The 17,313-nt window shown below is 42.1% G+C and overlaps 1 protein-coding gene across 6 annotated transcripts in view; it reads right to left on the bottom strand.

The window, feature by feature from the left end:
- Positions 1-3,879: 3,879 nt before the first annotated feature.
- The window catches only part of LOC116820636 (carbonic anhydrase 3-like), a 106,866-nt gene continuing 93,432 nt past the window's right edge, over positions 3,880-17,313 (bottom strand). For all 6 annotated transcript variants that reach the window (XM_032773257.2, XM_032773250.2, XM_032773254.2 and 3 more), the window contains 4 exons: positions 16,979-17,071; positions 13,005-13,070; positions 11,243-11,398; positions 3,880-5,019 (listed from right to left, as the gene is read on the bottom strand). In XM_032773257.2, the coding sequence (XP_032629148.1) occupies positions 4,900-5,019; positions 11,243-11,398; positions 13,005-13,070; positions 16,979-17,071 (435 nt within the window). In that variant the 3' untranslated portion in view covers positions 3,880-4,899. The remainder of the gene's footprint in view (positions 5,020-11,242; positions 11,399-13,004; positions 13,071-16,978; positions 17,072-17,313) is intronic.

Raw genomic sequence — 17,313 nt, 5'->3', positions numbered from 1 at the left:
CTAGTGTGTGTAATATTTACATCTTGAACTTACTGAGATAATTCTTTACTTTTTCCTTTCTTTTATTAAAAGATTTCTTTTTAGAGAACCTGATTGATTTTTTTCTTGTTTCCCTTGTTTTATCCCAGGGGATTGGGATACTCACCAGGGCTGGTGGGGGAAGACAGGAGGGGGGAGAGATAGAATCTCTCTCTGTTTTCCTTGAATCTATTTGCCTCTTTGTGGAAGGGAAGGGACATGCTTCTCTGTATTGTGATTTAAAGAGGTTGGATCAGTAGCTCTCAGGATAGCCCAGGGAGGGAAAATCTGGGAGGGCGAAAGATGGGGGAATGGCTTATTTCTCCTGGTTTTAAGAATCCAAGGAGTTTGGGTTCTTGGGGTCCCCAGGGAAGGTTGGGGAGATCAGAGTGTACCAGGCACTGGAATTCCTGGTTGGTGGTAGTGCTATCAGATCTAAGCTGGTAAGTAAGCTTAGAGGTTTCATGCAGGTACCCAAATTTTGGATGCTAAGGTTCAGATTTGGGAATCATACCTTATGACAGGAGGCCTCCTAGCTGAAGGCTGACTTTGCCTGTAAAGGAGGTGACTAATCCGGTAAGGCTTGTATATAGACAGACACTGGTGGTGGGAGAACCTTATGTAAATAAAGACACAGGTGTTATACAACCCTAAAGCCTCTCTGAGCATTACTGGGGCAGCGAGTGGGACCCAGGCAGAAGGGCCAGTTGTGAACCCTGTTACAGATATCCATAGCTGAACACAGGACTCCAGCTGAAGCCTCACCAGTGTGAAGTACACTGGGACAATTACTGCCCAGATCTTACATACAACACTCCTTTTAGTACACTCCAGAATTATATTTGTCTTTTTTGCAAGCACATCACATTTTTGACTCATTTTCAGCTTGTGACCCACTATAACCCCAAAGTCTTTGAGTGCACAGCCAGTTGTTCCCTGTTTTTTAATTTCTGCATTTGCTTTTCCTTCCTAAGCATGGTATCTTGCACTTGCCTTTATTGAATTTCATCTTACTGAATTCAGACCAATTCTGTTTTATCAATTTTATCATGTTTTCAGACTAAGTTTCCAATTTATCACCATCATTTTGAATTCTAATTCTGCCCTTGAAATCCCTCCCAGCTTGGTGTCATCCACACATTTTATAAGTGTACTCTCTACACCATCATCCAAGCCATTAATAAAAGTACTGAGTAGCATCAAATCCAGAGTACACCCTGGCTGGACCCCACAAGTTACATCCTCCCAGTCTGATGGCAAACCACTGATAGCTACTCTTTGAACACAGTTTTTCATGTCCATGAACTTCAAAATTCAATAAGATCAGACATTGCTAATATCAAAACTAGTGACCAACTCTGCTATGTTCCCTGAATGCTGAAAAACACAGGCACTGAGGGTGAAATTCAACCAAATGGCACATAAAAGTGGCTTCCCACAGTTCATTATTTTATAGGGCCAACTGTATGTTAGCTGTATTTAATCCCAGTGCTGAAGCTCTGAGGATTTGGAGTGCAGAAGAAGAGGGTGCGTGGGAGGGATCTAAACTAAAGTTGAGCTAATAATTTATTTTTTTAGTTTGCTGGCTGAACCGAACATTCTGAAAAAAAATTGCTTCATTTGAACTGAAACTGAATATCCTCAGTCTTTTCTTATCAAAACGCAAGTGAACTTGACAAAGGTACAGCTGTTCCTCTACATTTGAGTGTCAAAATACAAGAGAATGCACTGTGCACCACAGATCCATCTGTTAATTGAAGATCAGCATAGCTGGCTATTCAGCGTCCTTGTATAGACCACTGAAAGCGTATGTTTATTTGGCATTTCTGTCTTTGCAACAGAAAACATACTGGCCTTATACAGTGATGGGTTAACGCTTTTTATTGATAGGGGTTAAGAGATTCAGTTTTGATTCCCTTCCCCACAAGGCCACTGCATGTAAAGGCAGGAAGTACAATCTTACTAAGTCAAGGGTGTTACTTTCAGCAAATGAATAAACATTAAGTGTATTCAGAGATCCACTGAACACTGTGTACAAGTTATGTGACAGCATTCAGAAAGTCACAGAGAAATGCACGACTGAGCCAAATTCAGTTGAATCAAAATGTTAGAATTGTCAAAGTGGTCAAGTGCTTGGGATACAAGAAGGGAAGGAGAGTCGCGTGGCTCATTTGAGAGAGATTATGTGGTCATGAATTATAAGATGAATGTTGCTCATAATATTGCAATACATGCCCACTGCAGAGCTGCAATGGAAGCCAAAGCTATCACACTTGAGGAAGCTTCTCCTGGGAATGACATACTCTACTTATATAAACATTCATGCAGCCTCACTGCCAATGAGAGAGGTCATTCACTTAGAATGGTCTACTCCAGTTCTGGTCAGATAATCAATATTGAAGCAAAGTGCACTGGAGTGAATATTTCAGCCAACTGCTGATGGTACCCCAACTTTCTTTGGACCCTGACATTAAGGTCACTGCCAAATTGACCTATTCTGCCCAAAATGATCCTTTCTTCACAATATCACTAATTAAATAAAGACAGATTCATGTTATTCTTATGAGACTTCCTTGGCTCATGCTGGCTTGTTCCACCCTAACCTTATTGAATGTTTGCTTGTTATATTGAATTGCACAACTACACAGATGTGTAATAGTGCATCTAAATAGATGCTAACAATGTGAAAATATATCCTGCATTATTCTATTACCCCTTCAGGTATGGGGTATGAGGACAGAAAAAGGTATTTTGCATTAGCACTAGTGATGGAAGTTCTGGACTTATTGGTTCCAAGAGACTTAATTAGCACAAAACAACCAGCTTTTCTTCAGGCTCATTGGAATCTATTACCTGACTTGACTTTCACCTCACAGGACTACTGAATATCATTCTATGTCCTCAGGTCAATGAAGCTGCTTATTCCATTCTTAAACTTTCAGGTTTGTGTGTTGCAAAGTACAGAGGCGAAGTAATGGCTAAGAGGAAATTTCAAAGTGACCCAACTGCGTTTCCTTGCAGGAAGCTAGAGTTCACATACAATGGCATTATTAGAAATGATGCAGATCAGTTCATAAAAGTTCAAGCAGAATACTTCTGAATATATGGTTAGGTAGGATCAAGTATAGTACATATCCAAACGAGAAGTAAATGTTATTAGGAATGAGGATTTTCTTGGAAGCAGAGGCCCCCAAATGATATCAGTGGGGGGCAAGGGCCAATTGGTGATAGTATCACATCTTTGAGATGTTACCAGGAGTCACAAAAAAACATTACTATATCTTCCAAGTCAAGCAAATAGCTAAGTGGGTTCGGTCCTACATTCTTCATCCATTTCTAATGGCTTTTGCTACCCTCTGCTGGAGGCCCTGCCCGAAGGAGAAAGTATCCTTTTGAGGAAAATAATGGCAGAGAAGTTAGACTTCCAGGAACTGCTTAGGGAGGCCTTACAGCATCAGCCATGGAAGGAACCATTGAGAACTGATCCTCCATCAGCTGGAAGAGGACAAAAGCCAATAAGGCCTGATGGCACTGTAAACTGGCCTGGCTACTTCATCCAAGAGGCAATTCTGTCTGAAGCTGGAGGAAGTATCTTTCCTATCTTAACTCCAAAAGCCAGCTTGTTCAGTCAAAGGCTGTTTTTGTTTACTTTGTGGAATGGAAAGCTCAAGTGGCCACCTTGAGTTGAATATCAGTTTGACTGCTGTAAAATTACAAGGAGTTTGTTTGTGAGATGCTCCACTGGCTCAGGTGAACCCATAACAGATGTATTATGGAAGTCATTGACAAGTCTTCCTGTTACATTTGTGTGTGTTATTTTCCCTGTCACCCAACATTAGAAATAAAACCAAAACCAGCATCTCTTATTTAAGAGTATTTATTAGTGTTGGTTGTCCTAAGACAGAAGTGGTGCAGTGAAGTGGTGAAGTGACTTCAAGTGCAGTCATGCAGTCCTGTTTCATTGCTTTTGTTACCGTAAGATAAGTCCAACGGCAAAGGAAGAGAACATAGTCAATTGCTTTTAGATATTGAATTAAAGTCTGCTCTCAGATACTTGCACACAAATGTCAGTGATCTCAGGATCAAATACATATGTGCATGAGGGCAAAATTTGGCCTTAAGACATGTAAGGAAAACGTTATAGTATTAAAAATGGAAGTGGAATAACTCTTAGGATGCTAAAGGGATTTCTACAGAATCTATCCACTTTCATCCATCAAGGCAGCCTATAAATTCTATACTCTTAGTTTGATCTAACATCTTGATTTCAATTTTCAAAATAAAACTGTACAATATTAACCTTTCAGTTTGTTAAAATCTTAAATTGCTTTAATTATCTATGGGAATTTAGTGAGTCTCTGTATGTTCTATATGAATACAAAGGCCAAAACTCTGCCCTCAGTTACGCACAGGAGTTCCCACTGGATTACATTAGAACAATCGATAATAGAATTTGACCCATATTGCCCATTTTAAATTCCAGATGACATTGTTTCTGTTAGTTGGAAACCTCTATGGTCTTGAAAAAGGTGAGCACTGAAGAACATAAGGATAGTGGGAAGATGCCTTTTCTAGCCATTAGTAATTATACATTTTTTTCCCTTAGAAATATCCAAAAAATACTACTGCTAAAGCTAACACAGTTGTTATTGAGATCCAAACACAGATTCCATATTTTCATGTTAAGGTTAGAATTTGCCTCGAGTAATTTTTGACCTCTCAGCATTAGATTAATTGATCCACGACATTTCATTACTCAGCATTTCAGAATCAGAAACACAGATCTGCCTCCAGAGGAAGAGCAGTAGAGAGCACAAAGCTAACTAGGCTTTGGGATGTAGAAATTTCCTCACTTGAAGACACCCAATTTAAGTACAGATTTTATTGGAAAGAGGCTTTCACCACCCTTCCCTTCAGAGGCTGAGGAGGGCGCCAGTTATCCACCATGGGGCGAGCAGGTTCTGTCTCAGCATTGATGGAAAGGCTACGGAGCTTTGCCATCTGCAAGGAAGCAAAATTAAAATGTCAATATGGAATTCACTTAGGGGCAAATCCAGGATGTAATGCCTAGACCAACTAGCTGGGCCAACCCCTGGGTGTTGGGCGGGAATGTCCCTACAAAGTCACAGGAGCAACTGCATGGAGACTACCACAGCCTAATGGCTGGAATAGCCTTTGGGGATCCTTACACAGTAAATCTCTGTAGCAGTGGATCCTCTGAACATGCCTGGCCTCTTCAAGAGGCATCTCCTCACATCCTTCCACTGAGGAGCTCTATGATGCACAAGGGATAGGCAGCCCTTGTGTGCCCCTTGTGCTGTGGAACTGCAATGGAAATTACCCTTCATGATCAGAGATGCAGGGTCAGCGTATAGAGGATGACAGAAATCATGGCGATAGCTTGCCTGCAGAGTACTTAGTTAATATTTTCAAAAGGCAGTGAAAAGTTCATGAGCTGGATTTTTAATCTGAAACATAATAACAAATCCATCATGGACCTCATGGCTCACTGTATCCTGTGTTCAGAATGTACGGCTGTCTTGTTAGGTTAGTGAAAAAGCAAGAGTGCTTTACCACGGTTTTGTTCCAATGAAGGAATGTAATTCTATTTTAGAGAACAAAGACGTGTTTTCCATTCCATGGGAAATCTGCCTGCTGCAGTATAAAAGGGAAATACACAGTGAGTAGCTGTACCAAAATGAAAAGCTCAGTTTGAAATTGCACTGGTGAATTATGACCTTTGATGACAGTGCTTTAGCCAGAACAATCGCTAGAGTGACTGGGTTATGCACTGAGGCTCTCATTAGGGCTGGGAGAGAAGAAATGTTTCCCCTAAACCCACAGAGCCACAGTGGCTGCAGTAACCCTCATGGCCAGTGTGCTACCATCTATGGGATAAAATGGCCTGGGGATCCATTGCCTAGATAACACAGCAACACACTATAAATAACAACAGGAAATAGATGGACAGACAGATACAGTGGATAGATTCAGTTCCACTCCTGCTTTCTCCAGCTCAGTCTTGCCCCCAGGCTGGTTGTGATGGGGTGCAGGGAGCACTGGTTTGCAGAGTTCTGTGACATGCAAGGGGTGTGGACCACTTATGCAGAGGACCCAGATCCTGTTCCCTCCCTTTCAGCACAAGAACTGCACCATTTTGTCCCAGCAATAGAGTCCCCAGAGGTTGCGGGGGAGGTGTCAGGATTTGGTCCTTTGTGAGATGCCCTTAGGGCTGGATTTTCCAACAAATCCTTTGCTTCAGTAGCAAGCTGAGGCAGACTATATCCTGCTGTGGTATAGTAGGAAGACCCAGTACTAGTGACAGCAATATTATTAAGTAGCATGCTGCCTCCTGCAATGCTTTGGATGGGTTAGAAGCAGGACCTTCAGTTTGTTTCTTTTTTGCTGAAAGAAATTAAAAATCCAGGGTTAACCTCTCTTTGTGTGATGCCACAAGCAGCATTTTCCAACTACTCTTGAGGACTTGATAATGTTCTCTGGCTCTGCACCCAAAGGCCCCTTGTAACCAGGCGTGACTCACCCCCACAGCACCTCCTGCTGGTCACGCCTGGGAATTAGCTCAAAACTTGCAGCTGGAACACCCTCTGCAGGCCGGTGTTCCACCTTCCAGCTTCTGCTACTGGCCCTGTGTCCCTCCCTGGACCCCAGTGCCCCTTTTACATGGGGTTCTGCCCCCCTGGCAGTAACCCCTTTCTCTTAGGAGTTTCCCCTCCCTGGGAACCCCCCACCCTCTCTCCCCACTTTGCTTCAGGGTCTTGGCTACTGCCAGTCATTGTCTAGCCCCACACCCTGGGGCAGACTGCAGTATCAGCCACTCATCATCAGCAAAGGGGTTTGGACCTGCTGCCTTGGCCTACCCATAAGTTGCACCCTACAACCCCAGTATCTCCTGGCCTAATTCTAGGCTGCAGCCTGGGGCTTTCCAGGTAGGGGCTCCCCAGCTCCTCTGCCTTTCCCTAGCACTGCTTTACCCTAGGTACCTGCTCTGGTTCTTGACAGCCAGGCCCTTCTCCCTCTACAGACAGAGGAAGACTCTCTGGGCTCCTGGCTTTTCTGTCCTTTTATAAGGGCCTGTGGCTCAGTTTGGGGCGTGGTCCCAGCTGCTGCCACTTCCCCCAATCAGCCCAGCTCAAAAGGCTGCTTGCTCCAGCCCCAGCCCCTTTCCTGGGCTGTTTTTAACCCCTTCAAGGCAGGAGCAGGGATCCACCCTGCTACAGCCCTACTTCCAACAGAACCCACCCCCGCACATTGGAGTGCACCAATGGGTGTTTGTATATGCATTTGCTGTAAAGTTCCATGCACACCAAGGGTGTTGTAGAAATAAGATAGTAACGAAGAGTGGATTGGGTAATGGCTCAGAGCCTAATGCGTATGGGGCGAGCACATCTTTCCAGGTGCACCAGTTGCACACTGGACAATTCAGCCCTCAGTGTCCCAGCCATACAGAAGGAGAACAATCTTGCCCTCTTTGGCAAAGGAATTAGCACTTACAACAATTACTGTCAGCAAGTCTGAATGTTAGCAGGTTTCTAGGATTAGAGATCTTTAAGGGTCTGATCCTGTGAACTTCTTTCAGGTGATGGTCACTTACATTGTCAGCTCTTTGGGGCAGGGCCTGTAATTTTGTTCAGTGTTCGTGCTGCTCCCAGCACAGTGGGGCCTTGGTCCATGCCTGGGACTCCTTGGCACTACTACAAATATCACCACTAATAATTCTGTCCATAAAGCAGCATAACCCCAAATAAACAACAAAGCACCAGCTACAAGTACTGATTATCCACTTTTTGAAATGATCAGGCTCTCTGGAGAAACCGATCGAGGTGCTTCCTTGCAGGTTACACACATGCCCTGCTGGCTACTGGGAGAACAATTAATGTCTTGCCTAAACCTGCTACTAGCAGCATTTAGAAGGAAGAGCACTATCTGAATATAGCAGTGATCAGAAACTCATCAGATGGAGTTGGATCAATGATTCAGCACGTAGAGTTTACATTCTAAATGAATTTCACACTAAGCTCAACCCTTAAAGTGGGGGGAGAAGAGGAAGTTGATATTTTTATTGCTGATGCAACACAGGGCTGTTCACTAATAGCTATGCCTTCATCAGAGTTCCAAATAAACCCGAACGTGATCCCCTGTAATGTAATAGCGGAGTCAGTAATGAGGCTCTAACCAGACTTGTGTTGAGCCAGGAAAGCTGACTAGAGCCAATTTGCATTTTGGATGCAAGGAGAAGCTTTCAAATATCTAATACCTTTGTATTTTGGTGTAAATAGGGAAAAATAGGGAAGTGACCTCCAGACCAGCTCTGTATTTGAATGAGCTATGTAAATGAAGTGATGAGCTATGTAAATATAGTCATGCAGGAGCTTGTGTTAGCTTTAACCTTTGGGAGTAAGGTTCAAGTCAGCCCTCAGTTCTAGTGATCTCACTATACTCCGCTTAGTCCATTTTTCATATAACAAGCAGCCACAAAAGTATCAGGTCAGAATTTGGAAATTAAATTGTGTGATATGCTAATACCAACTAGAATCTATATGAAGTGTCAAAGGCTTATTTGTACCATATAACACTGGCTTATTTGTATCATATAACAAAAGCACCTTGAGATTCTAGGATGAGAAGTTTTACATATGTGAATACGTATGTATAATCTAATACACACCTGTGTAATATGTCACTCACTGACTCCTAATTTTCGTTTTCCTAGTGAGTTAGAGTCTTAAAATTTGGGACACTCATACATTGTGAACCGCTGAGTAAAGGAACAATCCTAGATTAGAAAACTGATCTTTACACGTGAGATCACCAAAGGGATCATGGTAATTTTTATAAGATTTCTACCATTTAAGTGCTGGGGAAGTGGGGGTGGAAATGTACAAATATATTTATTTTTCCTCAAAGACCATCATCTTGGGTATGAAGCCTTCAGCTCAGAGAAATGAAGGTCACCCAAAGTTACCACTTCTGTCTACTAGAATTTAGTCAAGAAAATTTCCAGAAATATACCTTTTACATAGAAATTAATGCAAGTTTTTGAAATTTGGTTTAGTTCGGAAATGAAAACCAAACATTTAAAAATTCTGAGAAAGGGAATGGAGCACGGGCTTGGGACAGTCCCTTTGGGATGCTGCCCCGGGGCCACAGATCCTGAGGTGATATGTTTGTTGGGCTGTCTTGGAGCAGGGGACCATGGGCTTTTGAGGAGCTATAAACCTGCAAGCCAGGTCTCCCATTATCCCAGGCTCTCAGTTCCCAGTCAGCCCTCTAGGCAGGCTGCTGAGGAACTGGGATCTTCAGCACATGACCAGGCAGGTTGCCAAGAAGCCAGGCAGGCAGTCTGGCTGAAAACCAAGCAGGGTTTGAAACCTGTGAGACAGGCAGGATTCCATTGGAACCTTGCCTGGGTTCTGTCAAAACTGCATCAAAATTAAACCGTCTCTGCCATTTGTTTAGATTTCAACAAAATAGCAAATTCCAATAAAAAGTTTCTTTGCATTTTTTCCAACCAGCTTTAACTGAAGAACCCTTTAGAATTTAAATGGTTTAAACATACATAACTATAACTTTTGTTACATGCATCAAATGTTCTGATTTATCACAGTGCATAAGTATCTAGATTAGTTTCTTAAATTTTGATAAGCTTGTTGTATGAGCAGTGCAGGCTTGAGGTTTTGCAAATTTCCTATGTGAAGTAACATGTGTAGGGTGACCAGATGTCCTGATTTTATAGGGACAGTCCTGATATTTGGGGCTTTTTCCTATATAGGCTCCTATTACCCACCACCCCCGTCTCAATTTTTCACACTTGCTATCTGGTCACCCTATGTGTGTGAGTCACATCCAGCTCCATGTACTACAATCAGGGGTTAAAGTAAGGAAAGAGCAGACAGAGAGGAAAGGGAGAGCTACCACTCCTCCTTGGCTGATGCGGTGAGAACACCCCTTTTCTCTTTCAATCCACTGTACCCTGCCTCCATATAGTCCAAAACTCTCACATTCAGTTCATAGTCACCCCCTGCCTCCCCTGTGAGTGCCCCCAGACCCCAGCTGTTACAACTTCACTGATTTATGAAACTCCAAGTCTGGTGACTTGATTCCTCCCATGGACATGGCATAGGAAGCCAAGAAGAGGAACCAACAATTTTCCAAATGAAGATGATAGCTAGGGATTTCAGTCTCTACCGCTACCTGCTGGCACTAGAATTATATAGAGACTGGGACAGGGGTCTCCAACCAGGGCCGGCTCTAGCCATTTCACCGCCCCAATCATGGCGGCACGCCACAGGGGGCGCTCTGCCACTCGCTGGTCCTGCGGCTCCAGTGGATCTCCCGCAGACGTGGCTGTGGAGGGTCCACTGGTCCCGTGGCTCCAGTGGACCTCCCGCAGGTGTGCCTGCGGATGCTCCACTGGAGCCACGGGACCAGCGGACCCTCCGCATGCATGCCTGTGGGAGGTCCACTGGAGCCGCTTGCTACCCTCCCGGCAACCGGCAGTGCACCCCTCGCGGCATGCCACCCCAAGCATGTGCTTGGCGCTCTGTGGCCTGGAGCCAGCCCTGTCTCAAAAGCGGTGCCCACGGGCACCATGGTGCCCGTCAGGGCTTCTGAGTGTGCCCACGTACTGGCCGGCAGACAAGCATCCGCCAAAATGCCGACAACAAGTAGCAGCATCCAGAGGCATCACCGCTGAAATGCCGCCAAATGGGGTGCTTGTCAGCAACGACGCCTATTGACGTTGCCACTTGTTGGCGACATTTCAGCGGCGATGCCTATTGACATTGCCACTTGTCGGCAGCATTTTGGCGGATACTCATCCGTCGCCATGATCCTCTGTGGCTTGTCGTCTGGTGCCCACCAGATGAAAAAGACTGGGAACCACTGGACTGGGAAGTGGGGCTCGTGGGTTGGGTGGCTATATGTGGTGGCAGGCCCAGGGAAAGCTGGAGTTCTATGCAGCGCTTTTCAGAGTGCCAACGGTGTTCCTAATGAAGCCAGCTGAGTAGTTTCTAATAGAAGGGCCTAATCCTGAAATTCAACTTTCACTCTGTTTTAACTCAGTCTTTATTCATGAAATTTCCCACTGACTCCAATGGGAGTTTTCCTTATTGAAAGAATAAGGTCAGAATGGCGTGTAAATAACTCATCTCAAATTGTGAAAGAACCATGACAATAGGGAAGTTAATGTCTGGCTGAAGTTTACCTGGTCTGGGCTGACTTCAATAGGCTCCCTCAGAAGAATCCAGGTAATGCACTCTTCACAAGGAGGTGTAGTGAAGGAGCCATGGTAGGTCCAATAGTCCCGAGATTTAGGGAAAAGAATTGATGGATCAAAGTTTTGAAAAGGAGCCTCTTTCCCCTTAAATAAATGAAAGAGAAATCTCTATAATAACAATAATGGAGACACAAATCTTTCTTAAAGAGAGACCCAAGTTTCCATGGCATAATTAATGGACCATCCAGCATGATGTAACAGATTAACTTTCCCCTCCTTTCTAACATTTGTCCTACAATTTACTTTTCTAGAAATGACCACTAGCCCAAGGCTGAGATTTTCCATGTAAGTAAAATAAGATGCACTTTATCAAGGTGTCCATAGCTATAAATAAAGGATGAAACATCTGACAAACTCTTATCACCATAATGTATGTTCACCTAGCAATTATAATTGTGCATGAAATATTTATGCCCAAAATATTTTTGCACTAACTTGTCCTATACATAAATAAGTAGCCTTGTTGAGATTTATACTTTGCCAAGAAAAAATAAGTGTAACAAATGTAATTCAAGGAACCATGTATTTATTTGTATTTAATTCCCAGCCCATGCTCTTATCTTTCTCTGGTTTTCCTGAACTATTTAAATAGCTACACCCCACTTCTGCATTGCTTTGATGTATGCATGGTGGCTAGATTTCACTATCCAAAACTGAACATCTATGTGTCCCTTGTTACCAAAACAAGGTGTAAAATCTGACAAAGTTAGGGAATCTCAGATGCTATGTAACGGGGATAGCTTCACTTCTGTCTTTTTACAATATTAGCTCACTGTGTTCAATCGTCTGTTAACTTTCTCAAGAACTTTTGGTTACAGTAGTGAGGTGTCCCACATAGAGTTGTGTATGGGAGAAAGAAATGAATGGAGTGTTAAGGCTGTTGTCTCTGGCAGAGCAGAGAGGGAAAGAGAGGGTAATAAATGACTCAGGATTGGTTAATTAGGAAGAGGTAGAATTATGTAGGGATTAGAGGAGAAGAGAAAGAACTTTAAAGTTGAGGTGCTGGAGACAGGGAACCAGTGGAGGGATTCAGGACTTCACCTCACATGTCAGTTGCGCTACTCATGCACTTAAAGTTAAGCACAGACTTAAGTGCTTTGCTGAACTGGGGCCAGAGCACTCATCAACTTGCAGGACTGAGCTCTCTCAAATAGGTGGGTGACATGTCAATGTCAGATGTACAGTGAAGAGTGAATTTCTTTTAATAGAATTAGAATGGCCCAACATTGGTCACACACTAATATTTTTCGGAAACATCTAGTGGTTGCATTTACTTCCAGTGTTAAGTAAGTGGCCTGATGCTGTAATTCTTATGCAACTAAGCTCCCTTCTGTGGGAGTTATGCCTATATAAGGCTCTTAGGTAATTAATTAATTTGAAAAACAGTTTAGGATAGGATTTTCAGTGATATTTGTGCTAATATCAGTGAGGGCTGCTTGGCAACTGTGCATTTAAGGACTGATCAAAAGCCCATTGAAGTCAATGAGGGACCTTAGAGAAGTGAGAGGAGGAATTACATTTCTCCTTAAAGAAGAGAAGATATTCGGGATCATAGTCACCAGAATGCTCTGGTTGCTATGTGTTGTTGGAACAATGCAAAGCAGCCAGAGCAGACTAGCAAATCTGGCCTTCTGGTTCTTGCTACTGAAGCTACTCAGTTAACCTAATAAAGTAAAAGCTATTTTGTTACCTTTGTCTTAATATTATCTATTTCTTCAAGAATTCTCTTCATCTCTGGTTTGGGAGTTTTTCCTACCTGTAATGCAGAAAGCATAAATTGAACAGTAGATTTGCCAGCTGAATTTGTTCTCCTTCATATCTCACGACTGCATGAAAAATGCTACTTGACCCATCCCTCTGTCAATTAACATTCTCTGACCATTTTGTACTGAAAAACAACAAAACATTACTCCTGATGGAGGGAAAAAACACCCAGAACAATATAAGAATAAATTTCTTGATTTTTCGTTACAGTAGTGTTTGCTGAAACTACCAAAAAAGCTCAGTCATGCTCCAATTGAAGTGGCTAGTATAATTCCCACTGATTTGAGAGGGGACAGGGTGGGATGCAAAAGAAGAAATTCTGATGATTAGAACTAAATTGGTTTCACATCTCACACAATTTTTACTTATAACAAAAAGAAAATGTATTGTTTCTTTAGCATATAATATACAATTTGGTGATAATTTTCCTACCAAATGCATGCTTTAGCTCTTATGCAGTAACCTGACTCTATTACAGAATAAAACTACATGCTAAACTGAGTATGCAGGGAAAATAGAAGTGGAAAGCTGATAGCTTTACAAAGGATCTGACCTCACGTAAAGAAGTGTAAAGAAATACTATATTATGCCTTTTGATACTTCAGAAGAGGATAGGAGCACTCATCTCTGGAAGAACAGGTTACAACATGGTTCATATCACCAGTAATGTAAATTTGCCCTTCTTAAACTACCTCCTCTTGGCCCTCATTCTGCAGGCTTCACATAAACCAAATATCCATTGAAGTACGGCATCAGAGAAGACACCATGTCTCAGTCTAGAATCACTAGAACTGGATGAAATATCTTCAGTGAATAATTTATTTGCTGACAATGCAGTTTTGGTGACCCACAAGTACTTGTGAATTTGTGTCACATTTGCTGAATAGTTTTGACTGAACTGAAAAACTCAAAATGTTTTGATAGCATCAAAATGAAATACTGAAAAGTGTCTCAGCCCTCTAATATGTGAACCTTGCTGATGGTCAGATTCAATGTGCCTTTCCAGAGGTGTGGAGAACTGCACACTGCACCTGCTACTACTACATCTGCTAATAACCAATGCTCATTCTCATCATGGACACTAAAAACCAAATGAGAAAAAAAAATCATTACAGATGTAAAATATCTGAGGAATTTTCACTACTCAACTTCTATTCAACCCACTAGTTATTTCTACACTGCAATGTAAGCCCAGTGATAGTAGAATTCGAGTTAGCAGACCCTGGGATTGTTAACGTAGGTCTTGAGCACCTATATTCATTTGTAACCCCAGGATAGGAATCGTTGAACTCTGGGTCCCAACCTGGGGCTCCAATGTCTACATCAGTATGTGGGTACGAGTCCAACCACACACATTCCAGACTTTCCAGTGTCTTCCCAAAATGTGGCCACTCTAGCCCTTTGTTTGTGGTGCAGTGTGGGAAAACTTGACTGTCCCGAGGGCAAAGAAAGTCAGCCACTGTGATTGTGGAATACTTTTGGCAGACTCACAGAGCATAAGTCCAGTGGGGCTGCATCTACACTGAAAAAACAATAGGGTTTGAACTTGGGTCCCACTTTGAATCAGGCTCAGACCCTCCATCCAGGGATTCTGGGTCTGAGCCCTAGGTTGGCGCAATTTGTGTGTGGGGATTAGGATTGAGCATGAGATCAGACTCTGGGTTTATACTGCAGTGTAGACATACCAACTGAGTTTTTCCTGCTTAAAGACAGACTTGAGTAAGGACTTTGAGTTTGTGTCTATTAGTATTAGAGAAGTGCCTCAATCAAAATGCTGGATCTAATTCCAGAATTTGAAGACAGTTTGAATAAGGACCAAATCTAACCTTCATGGTGGGGTCCCATTTCTGCAATGGGCTGAACCAGTGTTGTACTAATGTTGTGTCAATATTTAAAAATGATAAACAGGACAACCCAGGTGATTATAGGCCTGTTAGCCTGACATTGATCCAGAGCAAAATAATGGAATAGCTAATATGGGACTTTATTAATCAAGACTTAAAGGAGGGTAATATAATTAAGACCATCAACATGGGTTTATGAAAAACTAACTTGATATCTTTTTGGATAATATTACAAGTTTGGTTGGTAAAAGTAATAGTGTTGATGTAACATTCTTAGACTTCTGCAAGGCATTTGACTTGGTTCCCTATGACAATTTGATTAAGATACTAAAATGATACAAAATCAACATGACACATAATAAATGGATTATAATCTGGCTAACTGACAGGTCTCAAAATGTAACGGAAAACAGAAAATCATCATCAAGTAGGTGTATTTCTAGTAGGGTCCTGCAGATATTAGTTCTTGGCCCCAGACTATTTAAAATTTGTATCAATGACCTGGAAGAAAACATAAAATCATCACTGACAAAATTTACCACTTGCACAGACACAGGGAGAGTGGAAAATAATGAAGAGGACAGGTCACTGATAAAGCATAATCTGGATGGCTTGCTAAATTGGCCACAAGCAAACAATATCCAAATGTAAAGTCATACATCTAGAAACAAAGAATGTAGGCCATGTTTACAGACTTTTACCCTGGGAAGCAGAGACTCTGAAAAATATTGGGGGGGCATGGTTGATAATCAGTTAAACAAGAGGGTGACTCTCTGGCCAAAAGGGCTAATGCAATCCTTAGGCATAAACAGGGCAATCACATGTAGTCAAAGGGAGGTTATATTACCGCTGAATTTAGCACTCATGAGACTGCTGCTAGAATACTGTGTCCAGTTCTGGTTTTCACAATTCAAGAAGGTTGTCGATGAATTGAAGAGGGTTCAGAGAAGAGCCACAAGAATGATTAAAGGATTGGAAAACTTGCTTTATAGTGATAGATTCAAGGAGCTCAATCTATTTAGTTTAACAAACAGAAAATGAAGAAGTGACTTGATTACAGGCTATAAGTACCTACATGGGGAACAAATATTTGAGAATGGGTTCCTCAGTCTAGCAGACAAAGGCACAACAAGTTCCAATGGTTAGAAGTTGAAGTCAGAGAAAATCAGACTAGAAATAATAAGGCATACATTTTTAACCATGAGGGTGATTAACCATTGAACAAACTTAGCAAAGGTTGTGGCAGATTCTCCATCACAGGCAATTTTAAAATCATGATTTGATTTTTTCCCTAAAATATATGTTCTAGTTCAAACAGGAATTATTTCAGGGAAGTCCTCTGGTCTGTGTTCCAAAGGAGGTGAGACTACATGATCATGCTGGTCCCTTCTGGGCTTAGAATCTATGAATAAAACTTGGACCTGAACACTGAGACGGTTTTTATCATGATCCCTAAACAAAATTAATGAGAAATCATTGCATATATTGCTGAGGTCAGATGAAAAGCTCTGTTGATGGGGGTGGCTGTGGGACAGGCTGCAATGAACAGTGGAAGAAGTGACCCTGGTTTTTAGCATGTTTTTGTCAGAATAAGATTAAGGCAGATTCTTTAAGAGAGATCTCTGTCATGGAAATCATTCAGTGAGTAACACTGCACAGCTGATTGCTACTGAGCAGACACCTGCTATTGATATTGCACCCAGAGAGGAGGAGAAAATGCACCCTGGGTTCCCTCACTCCCCATCAAAACATAGTCTCAGTATTATGGATGTAGCAAACAGATACAGACTGCAGATAAAATTACTCTTTTTCAGGTACATGTATGACACACACTACTGAACGTTACGGATGGTGCTAAATGTCTGCTTTATGGGTGTGAGTGCACTAAATTTCTATGGATCCAGGCCCAATATAATCCCAATGTATGTATTATTCTGAATATTATCCTCTAATGATATATTGCTGAGAAGTAAGTACAACAGGAACTTTTTTTCCTGCAATTAGCAGAAGAATACAGGTATGCAACAGTATAAAGAATGAACACTTCCAAACTTACTTTCAGAAAAATCCCCACAACGGCCACGCCATCAGGTTGTTTCAAAGCTCCAGCAAAATTACTGTATTTCGGATTCCAGTGTACCAAGTGAAGCTTGAACCAAAGAAACGTAAATGTTATAAATGCAATAAAAAGCCACCACAGGGCAAGTCCTGCATTCCTTGTGCATCCTGCTGAAAGAGTTTTGAATGCACAGTGAATGCAGAATTGGGTCCCCCAAAAGAAAATATGTATAAATATGTCCTATTGCTTCTACAGCTCTTCTACATGCTTCTGTTTTATGCAACAATTGCTTGTCAACTACTTTGGTTTTAAATGACGTATAAAAATTAGAC

Source organism: Chelonoidis abingdonii, chromosome 2 (assembly GCF_003597395.2).
Source record: "Chelonoidis abingdonii isolate Lonesome George chromosome 2, CheloAbing_2.0, whole genome shotgun sequence".
In the NCBI taxonomy this organism is placed as follows: Eukaryota; Metazoa; Chordata; order Testudines; family Testudinidae; genus Chelonoidis; species Chelonoidis abingdonii.
The sequence above is the reverse complement of the archived record's forward strand: the minus strand, read 5'-3'. Positions and strand labels throughout refer to the sequence as shown.